Raw genomic sequence first — 14,998 nt, 5'->3', positions numbered from 1 at the left:
GACAAGTAACACATTGACTGCTACTGTTACCTCCGTCTGGACGGCGCACCCGTATTTCAAAGCAAATTTTAACCAAAAATTTTATGCAACAAAATCTTTATTACTACTCAAAAACTCGTTGATTTTTCCAGTTCCTCACTCTCTCCCACCAACACTGTACGTCTGTACAACTGTAGCCACATGCTCCGTATATACGTGTGTGGTGTTCTTTATATAGCTAGACATATTTCCCGGAGGCCTAGCATCCTCACTCTCGGTCGGGCCTTATCCGTACATTTCCTATTTATACCACGCCACGCACTTGCTCTTTCTCGCATCCTCCTCCCTCTTCTTTTTTCCTGAGAGAAATTCTTCCTCTCCTAGCTTTCTGCTCCATGAAAAACAAAACCTCCACTAGATAGCTAGCAGCTCTGCCTGTATTCGCAAACTCTATCAGTTTCTTCTTGATTTTAATTAGTTGCATTTCAGTACAGACCAGATCGGCTGCTACCTGATCTTTAGCTAGCTTTGCTTCATCTGTGTGGAAGACATGGAGGCGGAGGTACCCAAGGGGCCGGGCAAGACAAAGAAGGGCGGGAAGAGAAGCAGGACAAGTGGCGGCAGAACATCAACAACGGCAGCGATGGTGGAGAGGAAGGAGGTGGAGAGGGAGAGAAGGCAGCACATGAAGCAGCTTTGCGCGAAGCTTGCCTGCCTCATCCCAAAAGAGAACTACTCCTCCACTGTAAGAATTAATGATGTACCTCTTTTTGCCCTCCGTAGCTGTAATTTACTGAACAACGTGCTTGCTAGGGTGTCCTATGTTTCATATTAGTTGTCACTGATTTATTGCAAAGTTGTATTAAATCCGCGACAACTAATATGAAACGGATGGGTAGATGTTTAGCTTTTCCCATATTTATTTCATATTTCCAAAAGGACGAGTATTTAGCAGGGTTTATCGAGTCTACATATATATATGGGATCTTTTTTTTTAGCGTAAGTGGAACGGAATACTCATTGTATAGGTTAGCAAAATAACTAGTCATTTTCATCACATGAAATATCATAATCAAAGTTCTATTGACATTTAGTTCTTTTAGATTCACATTGGCATTTAATTTTGTTGGAATGTGTTGCTTTCCTCATTTATGGTACTACCTATATCACTTTTCTTAATTAAACCTATATATACTCTCATTGATCCTTTGATCGAGGCCTATATCTTCCAGCGCTCAAAGTTGCCGTTTTTTCCTTCGTGCCCCTAACTAAAAGCTTCTCCCAGTTATATCTCTTTATTATTTGGTTGGCAGCGTTTTCTTGATTATTATAATTTTGGGATGTTAGCCATTCTACAACACTGCCAATTACATTGATGAGATTTTTTCAAAATAAAAATGCCTTACTTACACGAACGGAGAGAGTATAATTTTTTTTTCTCAGTGGGTCGGTACGAAATTTGCCGACAGTACCTATAAATTGTTGCATGGTGGTGCTGAAATAGAGTCAAGTTAATTTGAGTCTGTTGTCCTATAAATTGTCGCTCTCACCTTGATTCATTTCTTCTGCATATTTTGAATTCAGCCACAAGTTTTCACAAAATATCTAAGGTCCCGTTTAGGATTTGGAAATTACATGTTGAAAGCTTGCAGGAACTACGTTGTTCATCTTGCATTGCTCCAGTCTTTCCTGTATGCTCTTAGTTGTGAGGTCGACGAATAAAAATAGACATATAATACAGTTTAAGTAAGTGCATTAATGAGGCGGGATGTCATTATTTTGTGATTATTGTTTAGCAAGAGTTGTGCAGATAGTAATAGGATTAAATTACACACACACACACACACACACACACACACACACACACAGAGAGAGATAACAATAAGACGACGTTGTAGGCTGCCCGTATTTCGCAACAGGTTAGACAAGATCTAAAATTAGGAAGAGGCACATATCCCTCGACAAAAAAATAATTTCTATCTGAGTGGGTGACAGAATGAATCCCAAGGAGGATACAAATACATCTTGTATGAAATAACTTTTAATTTGATGAAAGGTGAACACAGAATATTGTATCTAGTGAATCTACTATCTGCCTCTGCATCAACTAATGATGCTTACCTGAAAAAATATTATAAAGTAGGTAAATATAATTGATAAGAAAGAATAGCATGTATGCAAATGAGGAGTTAAGCAGCTTGTTTATATATGCATATGTAGGATGCAATGACTCAGTTAAGAAGCTTGGACGAAGCGGCAAAGTACATTAAGAAGCTCAAGGAAAGGATTGACGAGCTACGCCAAAGGAGGAGCTATGCGCAGGCCATAGCCACCTTAAAAGATATTGGTGGTGTCTCAACACCCACCACCACCATTAGTGGTGGGGTGGGGTCGTCGGGGTTAGAAGGCGAGAAAAATGCCTCGATGCTGGTGGTGGAGGTGATCCAACACGATGATTCAAGCATGGACGTGGTAATGATATGTAATGTAGATAGCCCGGTCAAGCTCCACGAGGTGATTATTGTTCTTGATGAAGAAGGTGCCGAGATCATCAATGCCAACCACTCAGTCGCTGGCCTAAAAATCTTCTACAATATACACTGTCGGGTACGTACATATATACGCATAGGCGTCAATATGTACATCTACTAAGCATTTACTCTGATGTAAAATATAAGGCCCTGAAAAGTTTGACAAATTAATACAACTGATACTTATTGTTGTCGTACCACAAATTAATTTTTACGTGACAGAGCACAAGTTTCAATCTAAAAGTAACATAAATAATTCTCATTGAGATTTTCATGTAATTTAGCTGTATAATGAATTGCATTAATTAACTCTATCTGCAATCTGCAGGCCTTGAGCTCAAGAATTGGCATAGATGTTTCAAGGGTTTCTGAAAGATTGAGAGCATTGATATGATAGTAAATCGGTTTGTGCAGAATATATATAGCACAAAGCTATATATAGTAAAGATTCCACAGACGAGACATGATGATGTCTAGTTTTTTTTTTTTCACAACGTCTACCTATTGGCTATAAGATAAAAGGACCTGATCGAAGCACCTTAGCCTAACTTCTTCCCCATTTATACCTATTGGCTAAGATAAAGGACCTGATCAAACACCTTAGCCTATCTTCTTCCCACTTTGATTTCAGAATGCGACATTGATGTACCGAAAAAATGTTGACCGATCTCTGGTCTTTATATATAATCACCTAGTATAATTTTCAGTGTCACCTTGTCACAGCCTATTCTATATAATTCATTATCACCTGGTATGTTTGGTCGTACATGCATGGTGCAACATATCCACCGACCCGTTATCTAAAATTGATTATCGCACGGCCAGGAGCAGAAGAGCAGTAATTAAGTAATCAATTAACCGGCAGCAATTTGGCTGTGGATATATATACTACATTCAAAATTACCTCGCATTCTAAGCTTAATCAAAGTCCAAATTTATAAATTTTGACCAAGAATGAATGAAAAATATCAACAATTATAATATCAAATGGATATAATCTAAAAATATAATTTATGATAATTATAATACAATAGGTTTTGTATTGTATATATTAATTGTTTTCCTAAATATTTGGTTAAAATTTACAAAAATTAACTTTGAATAAATCCAGAATCGTGATGTAATTAATTTATGAGCGGATGGAGTGTATTCATTCATCAGCTAGTGCATTCACAGCACTAGTGCGTTCACACCAGAATAAAGAGAGATTCCTGCGTGGCTCTCTTCAGACAATTTGTTTCTTTCGGCATCCAGACTTTGTCTTTAGGATGTTGACGGTTAAGAGCATCTCCAGTCGCGTCCCCCAAACCGTCCCCCAAAGGGATTTGGGGCGCGCCGGACAAAAAAACGTTCCCAACCGCGCGCCCCAAAGCCCTTTTTTGTCCGGCGCGCCCCGATACGGTGTCCGGCGTCCCGAGCCCGTCCCCGTCCCACAGGGGACGCACCGGGCATGCCGGACACAACGAAATGAGAGGCGAGGAGGCGCGGGGCCGACCCGTCAGCGGCTCGGACGCTCAACCGCCACATACATAGCGACGGTGCAGTTGACAGGAAGCGGAACCGTCGCATTGGCAAGCGCGTCGACGACGCGCCAACCCCGCCGGAATGGAGCGCCGAATCCTCGGAAGAGCAACCGCTGCTCTCTTCGACTTCTGCGCCGCCGTTCATCCGCGCTCAATAAGACCCGTACGTACGCCGTCATTCATCCAAGCTTCCATCCGACACCTCCAGCGACGATGAGCTACATCTCCCGGCTCCCGTCCGACACCTCCAGCGAGGGAAAGCCTGCTGGCTGGCGCCATTGGTGGGACAAAGCCAGGACGCCGAGCAGCGGCGACGATTCCCCGCCGCCAGTTGACAGCGAGGAGGAATGGCTGGGATGGGAGGAGGAGGAAGAAGAGAGCGAGGCCGCGGCGGCGGCGGTGGCCCGTGCGAAGGCGAAGGCGGCCAAGGCGAAGGCTTCCAAGGCGAAGGCCGCCAAGGCCAAGGCCGCCAAGGTCGCCAAGGCCGCCAAGGCCAAGGCCAAGGCCAAGGCCAAGGCCAAGGCGCAGCCGACGAGCACCGGCGACGACGACGCGTCGAGCGCCGACACCGCCTCTTCGGAAGAGGTGACGAGCAGGAAGCGCCACCGCGATGACGACGACGAGGCGGGGCCATCAGCGAAGAAGAAGAAGTAGATAGTTTATATGTATTTAATTATATTTTTTCAAAGTTTTATATATAATTTGTTTATGTTCAACCGATTTGAATATTATTAAATAGTTTCTTTCTAGCAAAAAAAAATACTTTTAATGTTAGGGGGCGGCGTTTGGGGGACGCGGCTGGGGAGCGACGTCCCCCAAACGCGGCACGAACGAAACACGTCCCCCAAACGCTCGATCCGGCGCGGTTTGGGGGACGATTTGGGGGACGCGACTGGAGATGCTCTAAGATAGTAAAACTTTAAGTAAAACCGAGGAAAATATGTTGCTGTCAGGGCATCTATATTTAGTAGAAACATGGACTAAACTATCCTACCTAACAAAGAAACATATGCAGTAAGATTCAGCAAACATATGCCGTTCCAAAAAAAAATGAAAGAAAAAGAAGACAGGGAGAGGCAGATGTTAGTGCATAATATAAACGTGCCGAACATCAGTAATGGCTTTTGGGCCTAGGAGGTGTCACTTCACTTTCTTCCTCATCGTCAAAGTAATTGGTCGAATCAGGAGCACCACTTTTATTTTAGCCCTATCAGGTCAACTCATGAAAGGCGTCGAGATCACCTAACCCTCGCGTCTCCGATTCTCCCCTAACCCACACCTCTGCGTTGCGGAGCCACGCGGCCCAGGAGCCCCGCTCTCTTCCTAAGACTCACACACCACGCACCTCCCCTCCCGCTACCACCACCACCGCTAGGGGCGTCGCCGAACAAAGCTTGTGTGACGCAGCAGCGGCGGCGACAGTTTCTCTCTGTCTCCGGCTGGGTAGGGGCGATGGCCACGCTTCCTTCCCCAACGATATTGCGAAGGGGTGGCGCAAACCAGGGCTGGGCTGCAAGGGTCGACGGGTTGGCATGGAGGCCAAGTCCGATTTGGGCCTGGATGGGATGCATGCATCTTCGCATATGCTTCCGCTGCTATTCTGTCGGTAGCACGCGGAGGGGGGGGGGGGGGTTGGGCGTGGAGGGGCTAATGTCGCATCACTCAAGACCCTTGAGCGGTAGATCTGGAAATGGTGGTGTTGGTCTACTCTTTCACCGGATGCGGTTGGCCAGTTTCCAACTGGGTGTGGCTAATCATCCCACATCTAGTCCATGTGGCGAGTAGGGGAGGTATGGCTGTCGGTGGAAATCGAGCTCCGATCACGGTCATGGAGGGCAATGGCGGCGTCTTACTTTGTTAAAGCCACCACCAACACAACCAACAACTACTCACTCGTGGAGGAACCCCAGATCTGGGTATCCCGGGTTGAACGATGATGATGCTTTCGGGGTTTGCTCTGGGGGCAACGTCTTTGAAGCAGCTGATGGGATTCGATACATCGAAACATAAATTTTCCTACAAGATTCCAATAAAACCAAGATCCAATCTAGGAGAGCTAAGATCCGAGGATTGCAGTGTTATTCTTGAAGCGGTGTCATTGCAAGATTTGTGGATTTGGCCATATTTATTTATCATGTACAGTTTCGAGAATGAGATTAATGTGCTCAACTACTCTCTCGTGTTCAACCAGCTTATGAAATGCACTGCTTTTATGGTGAGCTATGAGATCAATAGCAATACATATGACAAGCAATCTCTACTATATTAAAGCTCTAGAGGTGGTGTCCCATGGTACGTCGTCCTCTCCTCTCTCACCCGCAAGAAGAAAACCGCCACAATGTCCCACACGTCTTAACGCTAAAAGGCCATAAAAACCTCTGATAAACCAGACACACCCGCTCCCAATCTTCAGTCCAAGATCCCATCGTCGTCCGTCGCCTCCGTCGCTCCTCAGCCTCTCGCGGCGCCGACCGACTCAGACCCCAGCTTCATCGCGCATCACCACTGGCAACACCCGACGCCATGGCGTGCCTCCTTATTCCCCGCCTCGACTCCAACCAAATCCCTTGGTGGCACCTCACAACCGTCGGTCTGCCCCGTGCGGGTCAATCCATGGCAACCGCCGGTCATCTCCTTGTGCGGCAACTGCCGATCGTGGAGGTCATGGAGATTACCACCTCTAGCACAAAATGCTCAAAGCCCCCTCCCTGCCCTTGTTTTCCCCTCGTCTCCCAGTCATCTCTCTCAAATCCGGCGACTAGACCAGCTGCTGCCACCACCGGGAAACCTCCGACCACAGAATAGGTCGGACGCCGCCGGCAGTGGCCACGGGGCTACGCCGTCCATTTTGCTCGTTGCCCACCAGAAGACAGGAGGGCGTGCACAGGACGTATTCCTCCTTACGCCACATCTTTGGACGAAGAAGCATTGGTATGCTGCATCCCTCGACATCCTCTGCGTGCATGCCCCCCACGCACTAATGCTGCTTGTTCTTTTGGTTTGATTGAGATTCATGACGTGCAGGTGGAGAGCGGTGCCTCCAGGGGCAGTGACCATCGCGAGGAGGCGAATGCAGGGTACACGAAGGAGTTCTAATTCCACAACCTACTGCTCGAATCCTATTCCTTCTACTGGTTCAGGAGGTAATGAACATTTGTGTATTCAGTAGGCCTCAAGATTGTGATGTTCGTGGTTAAACATATCAGATCATCTTCTAGAGTACCTTTTGAATTGCAGACAAACATGTCTGACATAGAAGCCTACATGCTCAATAGGAGCTACACACACTGGTATATGCCAACAATCGACGGGGTTGGTAGATGTGCTCATGTGCAGAACTAGGCGACATCATCCCCCTCCCTGTATTATTTACCGCAGATTGTGGTGTTTCGATTATGCCCATCTACTCGATATGGCTGTTTAATCTTGTTGTTAGATTCTCATTACTGATTTTTTATCTAGAAATTCATCCTATTATAATCATAGATGAGCTTGTTGTTTGGTGTGATTTCTCTGTGCAATTCGGATTATAAAAACAGATTCGAGCCCTTACATTGATGGTGTGTTCTATACAGTCGTGGCCTCCCTCAGATCTGGTCATTTGTTTCTAGCATAGTATGTAGTAAAGAATTCGCAATTTGAAGGGGAATTCTTGAACAAAACAATATGTCCTGCTCTCTGTTTGTGTGATAGCTTGTGCTTCACGATTGCTGATTATTTTCCCGGACCAACATTAGATGAAATTTTGACACAGTAAGCCTTTCCAGGGGATCTAATGCAACTATAATATTTTGTGCACCAGAGGAACTCCCTAATCGAGTGGAAGGAATAGGAACTCCGTAGTTGAGTGGCACTAAGTGCAGAGTTCCCTCCTTAATTGTTAATATATCTTACTGATCTTTTTCCTTAGCAAACCCCACACATCCACAGGCGAGGTTCTGTAATTCGATAGTCAATATTCGATTGACAATTATTTGATTCTGGAAATCTGAAGGACAACCTGAAGGACGGTGTATTTTTTGTGTTATTATTCTTTTCTCCTTTTCACAAGCATACAAGTGAACATGCCATTTTTTTTGCAGATACCTGACCAAGGTTTTCATTATTGGGCACATTATCTGGATGAAGTTAAGTTAGCAACAAAGTTAGTAGGGACCCTATCTCTCAGCTGCTGATAGCCTGCCAAGCATTCAACAAGGTGAGAATTCTTCATTGATCGTCGGTGCTAATATGTACAAATTGTGCAGTATCTTGCAAACATGAAAGCAGAATCTGTAGCAAAGAGTTGTGTCATGGCCTATGTTTATCGTGATCACTGAATGGCCTCACTTTAAAAAGACTGTACCATGATAAAAGCAAACCCTGCTAATGATATTCCTTACTGCTTCATTATTTATTTTCAGTTGCTTTACCACAGCAGTAACAATTGACAAATTGAAAAATGAAGTTTGCATATGCTGCTTTAGAAATTGTATTGGAGAGGGTGCATACATTTCAATAATTTTGTAACTAATTTGTGAGCAACATGTCTACATATATTCATCTTCAGTCTCTGATTTTTTCAACTACAACGTGTGTTTGCCGGTCTCATATTTATCAGCCTTCGGTGTAACACTTTAAGCTGGATAGATGTCATAAAAATTCAAACCAGCAGTGCAGTTAAAAGTGAATATCTAGGACATTCAATGAACACTCTTGTTTATCTTCTAAGATTTCTCAAGAAGATTTAGTTATTGTTGGAGATCTCTCCATTGTTTTGGGCGTGCATTTCTTATTGAAAATAAGCATGTTGTCATGAACAGATTGTTACTTGACCCATCACACAATTTTGTAGCTTTCTAGATTTCTAGCCAAACCAGTAATCATCTTTTTTTTCCAGGAGATCTTTGAACCTGGACATTATTTCTAGATCCTCTCCTAGAGAATAAAAAGGGCCAAGCTTATTGCCAAGCTTATTATTTATATAGAGCTTATCTTTCCCCTATAGCTTTATGGTTATTATTTTCTGGACATTTCATATGCTCTCTGTCTTCAATTGTTTTTGTTCTTAATTTTCCTCCCACAATTTTTTGAACTACTGCTTATGAATGTCTGTGGTTATGGTGCACACTCTTTCTACGGTGCTAATGTTCAATTTTTCATGCATTTTTTTGGGACGATAAGATTTTCCATGGAAGTGCGCAACCATTAAGCCTTTAGTATCTTTTCTTATGTAGATGACACCCACAAACCTTATAAACAAGAGGACATATGTGGACTTGTTCTCCATCGATAAGCAAGCATCTTCTGTATCTATTTTGGATCCTCTTTCAGTGTTTCCATCGCTAGAGAGTAAAATGGTTCGATCTCACAACTTGCAATTGAAGTTACAAAGAATTTCAATCTACCTAAGCGAGGCACTCGCATTAGCATAACCTGGTAGGATGCCAATATATTTACCTGGCCACGTACATCACCGGTTGGTATTCCAGAAAATCCAGATAGGTGAATATCTCTAAAAAATAAACTAATGTTTTACTCTGTTCCTTTACTATTCAAATAATGATGAGACATTCGTCCACAACAATGTGTCTGGTTATTTCGTGTTTTACATTATGCTCTCATGGAATGGTAAAGAATTGGTTCATCCAATATGCACGGTGGGTATTTATTATACGTTGCATATTTTTATTGTTTACATGTGAAATGTACATGCTAATAACAAGTATTTTATATGCAGGATGGTTACGAGCTGCGGAAGAACTTTTTGGTACACGTTCTCAAGTGTCATGAAAATGAAGTAGAAGAAAATATACCTGCCATTGTACAACAATGTTTGAGAAGCATCAAGGAGTAGATATTAGTTGATTAAAACAATTAGTCGAGTGCTTATTATCTTATTCAAATGATGTCACTTATGTTAATTAGTCGAGTGCTTATTATCTTGTTCAAAGATGTCACTTACGTCTGTTCTTGAAATATACTTCAAAAAGGTTCTTAGAATATCTTGTGGATGTTGTTTCACACACAATTTTTTTGCATGTATTATATTGAATTATATTGAGCATTCAACTAGTATTATCTAATTAATGGTATTTATCTTGACTGGACTATGCTGGACCACACTGGCATTTATATGAAGTACGTAGTTTCTGTGCTGTCATGAGTTGCAGTGCGTCAACCGAAAAGTGTATTTGGCACATGAGCACCAGTGCTCCTGATTTCTAAAAATCATATTTTTTGGATTTTAAAAAATATGAAATTAAATACCCACATACATATAAACATTCTGAAGGTACGGTAAAAAAAATTGGAGAAAAATATTTTATATTTTTAGCTATACAAAAAAGACAAATTTCTGACAAATATATACCTCTATACGTAGCCACAAATTTGTTTTTTTCCTGTAGCTCAAAATACAATGTAATTTCTACCGAAGCTTTGCATGAATATTCAGAACATGTGTATGTATTCATGGAATAAATGTGATAATTTTTTGAAAGACAAAAATACAGTTTTTAAATATTTTAAAAACTAAGAGCACTGGTGCTCATGTGCACCAAACTTGCTTCCTGCGTCAACGTGCTACTATGGGTGGTTGTTCAAAAAAAAAAAAAACGTGCTACTATGGGCATCATGTCTTTTGTGCGTGCCGTGGTCTGGGCGGCTCGGTCCACACAGTGTTTGAGCGTTGGAAGAATTTCACACGTAATAGCTTAGTTCCTGTAGGATATGATGTTATGAGAACAGATCACACGAAGCAGTTCAGGCTTACGAAGCGAGGTTAGTACGAGAAACACGTGGCTTTCGAGGTGCAAACATCTGGCAGCAGTGAATTCTCAGGCAGTATGAACAAATATGATTGCATATATCTCGAAACCTCAAGACTCAAGTATGTACGTCTTTACCACGAAAGTCTACCTGAAAAGGAGGTTCTTAAAAGGAGTGCTTGTGGACTTGTGGAGCTGTAGCAATGACGGCTGCCACTTGGTTTACACCTGGTGAGATCATGGTTTTAAAACCTATGCGTGGAACTACCGGAAATACGTATACGCCCTATAGCCACATGTTTTACACCTGAAACTTGATTGAAGAGGATTTCAGTGGGGAGCTCGTTACCCATCTATTCATGGAACTTGTAAGTAGGGTTGGATAAAAAGCTCGAAACTCGGCGAGTTAAATGAGTGCTCGTTTGCTCGACTCGTTTGAGCTTGGCTCGTTTTGTTAACGAGCCGAGCTGAGCATCAGTTTTTACTCGTTAAGGTTAACGAGCTAAACAATCAAGCCGATTATAATCATGAGCTACTCGTTAAGATCGGTAACAAGCTAGGCTTCACCAGTTTTGACTCGATTCACTTTAGTTATCTCAAATATTTGGCAGGAAGGGCCAAGCAAAATAGTGTTCTTTAATCATGCTTGAAACTCCTACATTAGGATCTAAAAACCTATACTTCCTCTCGTTCTCACCAGGCAATGCACATATGTTTGTTTTTCATTGCCTCCTTAACGATTCTTAACGAGCTGCTCGCGAGCGCTCGCAAGAACATAACGAGTCGAGTCGAGAACACTGATATTTCAGCTCGTTATTCTTAATGAGCTTAACGATTCGAGCCTTAACTATCACGAGCTTAATGAGCCTTAACGATCCGAGCAGCTCGTTAGTCCACCCCTACTTGTAAGATGATTATATATATATATATTGATACAATTGCCGGATTGTATCTTGATCTACCCAAGACACATATGCACTAAGAAAGCGAAATAGGACACTGATATTCCTTGAGAGGTTCACAGTCTGAAGCTACATTCCAGGGAGGCGGGGAGAAATACTACTACATAATGGGACACTGATGTGTATTGTCATGCCGTGGCGGAAAATGTGGCGTGCCAAGACCCTTAGAGAATCTCCAACAAATGATGTAAACCAAAATTTGAAGGCATGTAAGGTCAAACGCTGCTCGAGAGCAGATGCCTTATATTTGCCCTCAAGTGATGTAAATATAGGTCACCAAAACATATTTGAATATAAGTAGAACTTAAAAATATATTAGTTAATGAAAAGATCTATCATTTCTTAATATCTTCTGTAATTTTATCAACCAAGACACATTTAAATATCCCTCACTTGATGTAACACATCATTAAATTTTTGATGATCTTCATCACGAAGAAGGCCCTCTCAACTATTGTCATTGCCACCGGTAAAAGCAGGCCAGCTTAGCGAGTCAATAAACGTTGCGAAACATCAAATACATTTCTAATATCAAGACAATCATGAAAGTCTTCAACTATCCACGTATAAAGCATAATCCATCACATACCTAGAGTTTTTTTCGTCTACTACATAAGCTGGCCAAAATACACTCAAGCTCTCCGCACATACCGCACCTAGTACAATTTAAGAGTTTTTTTTGTTAGATTGAAAATTATCTATTGCAAAAAAAAAGTTGGTTTCGACTAGACTATATAGTCCGTATTTTTTGTTCGGAATCAATTTTACGCAGTATTACTAAAACAAACATACCTTTTTCTCATGTGTTATAATCCGTTTTTGATATACGGCCACTCGATCAAAACATAACTAAAACTTTTTCACCGAATATCAAGATAGCTCGGTCACCCTACCTTACCGTACCGGGAGCTCCGCCCCAAGGGCCGACAGGCTCTGACCAAAAATGTCCACCGGAGACCACACTACATATATAGCCACTCCCACGTATTCCTTAGTTGGCTTGAGCATGGCCCTTACTACGTGCACAGTATATACTCTGTAGATCGACATTGTATTGGTAGCTAGCGTTGTGTTTGTTTGTACAGCTGTGGCGCCCTGGCTTTTGTGCCTGCTGTCGACCGGGACTGCATGCATGGGCATATCTATCCGACTGGCCCCTGTTTGGATTCGTGACAGAGAAACCCCTAGAGATAATGTACACACGTCCATAGGATATAGACCCGCCCATCTGTATCATCCACTTGCTAGCTTCCACGGAAAATCTATCGAGTTTATCTTCTTTCCTCTGTGCCAAGGATGAATCTGATAAAACCATGCCTTGCACATTTTTCCTATTGGCGAATGGGCGATCTGTTTATTAAATCTCTTGGAGGACAATTTAAACTTGTATATATTTCTGACGGAGTTGAAGATAAAGGCAGCTAGTATCTTGTCGGTTTTCCGTTTATCTCCAACAATTGTGTTGTGTAGTGTTTTTCTTCCTTATTAAAATCATACTCCCTTCGTTAAAAAAAAGTTGCTCAACTTTATTCAGATACGAAGGTTTATAGTCTTATTTTTAGTGATGGATACTAGGGGTTGTTTTTCTCGGCCGAGATTTCGGAAATTTTGGCGGAAACTAGATTTCTCGTTACCCTCCGAGAAACCCTGCTACCGTGCAAAAAAAATCGGGTTCGTTTGAATTTTAGTTTCAGAAATGAGGTTAAATAGCATGTGCATGCTATAAATATCACACGCGTATGCTTGGCAGTGTGGTTAGCCGCTGTGTGTTGGTCTTCGCGGTATCGGGCTTGACCTCCCCTGCCGATAGTTATGTTTTTTGCGAAGTTCCGTAGCTCCACAGTGTTAAATCGAAATAAAAAGAACCACCGCAAGTACCACGATTCGAACCTGTGTGTGAGCGGTAACCTGACCGTTTCGCGGAGCGATCATTAGTAACTAACTGGGGTAGTAATAACTAATAACTTGTTTTGACGTTAAAATTTTTAATTTTTTTTTGAAATAACTCGGACGGTAAATTTCCGAGATTTCGAGGAAACCATTAATTCCGGTGCACTCCGGTAAAAATGTTTGCCCGAGAAAAAGAACCTTGATAGATACATGCATCCGTATCTAGAAAAAATTGAGCAGATTTTTTGAGACGGAGTATCATTTCATGCTTAAATATGTAGGAAATATTAATCCCCGGCTAGAACAATACATCTTTTCTATTTTCCTATCGATGGAACAACAACGCAGTCAGTTGCACAACACTAAATAGTCTATGCAACGTGATCTCATTTTTCTAAAGAATAAAAAATCATATTTTGAGTTTTAGAAAAATTCTGAAAACAAATTCGCATATAGCCAATGATGTATTCCACAAGCGTGTAGAATGTCGATTGTAAATACATTATATTCTAAGCTACACAAAATAACAAAAGTATAGATCTGAGTAGTCATTTTGAAATCTCCAAAACATAACAGATTTTGTCATTTTTGTCTAGCAGAAAATAAAAAGATTTAAAGTCAAAATTTTGCATGATTGCGAGATGTATCACTGACAGTATTAAGAAGTATTTTCAGATTTAGAAAAAATAAAAGAGTGAATTCAAATTTGTACCCTGTAGTTTAACGTTTGTGACACTAATTACCCCATTTATGAGAAATTCTTCTTGCTTACCCCATTTAGTGAAGTTTGTGCCAATGTTTACCTCCTTTAATTTTCTACACGGTTACGTCCCAGGTGTGGTGGCTTAACAGAGGCTGGAGAGGACTATGAGGGAAATTTGTCAATGAGAAAATGTGCTAGGTCCGAATTTCACCTTCAATGTTAAAAGACACATACATGATAACCAGGTCCAGCTAAAAAACATGATAAAAAATAAATGGGGTAGAAATTGGTACAAATTCTGCTAAATGGGGTAATTGTTATCGTACATGTGAAACTAGAGGGTAAAAGATGAAATTTACTCTTTTCAAAAATACCTTTTATCTTTTAAATAACGAGAGCACTAGAGTTCGGGAGCTAAAAGCACTTTCCGATGCAATTATTGGTTTATTACCCGCTTACTAACGCTGCTAATGGTTGACAGAGGCCGTTGCAACCTTCAATACTAAGCATTTTTTAAAACCACCATATCCTATGATAGATCTGACTCAACCCTCCGCAGTTTATACTCCCTCCTTCCACATTCACATGGCGCACATGTACTTCGAGGTTCAAATTTTGATCATGGGCCTAACAAATAGAATGTGGGTTGCTATAGAATTTT

General features: G+C 41.8%; 1 protein-coding gene across 1 annotated transcript; it reads left to right on the top strand.

Annotated features, from left to right (window-relative positions):
* Window positions 1-269: 269 nt before the first annotated feature.
* Window positions 270-3,188, top strand: LOC124665491 (transcription factor bHLH162-like). The gene is made up of 3 exons (XM_047202901.1): window positions 270-724; window positions 2,200-2,586; window positions 2,839-3,188. The coding sequence occupies exons 1-3, from the start codon at window positions 530-532 to the stop codon at window positions 2,902-2,904; spliced, it is 648 nt and encodes a 215-aa protein (XP_047058857.1). The 5' UTR covers window positions 270-529; the 3' UTR covers window positions 2,905-3,188.
* Window positions 3,189-14,998: the final 11,810 nt, after the last annotated feature.

Source organism: Lolium rigidum, chromosome 6 (genome assembly GCF_022539505.1).
Source record: "Lolium rigidum isolate FL_2022 chromosome 6, APGP_CSIRO_Lrig_0.1, whole genome shotgun sequence".
NCBI lineage: Eukaryota > Viridiplantae > Streptophyta > Magnoliopsida > Poales > Poaceae > Lolium > Lolium rigidum.
This window is presented reverse-complemented; position numbering and strand designations above follow the sequence as displayed.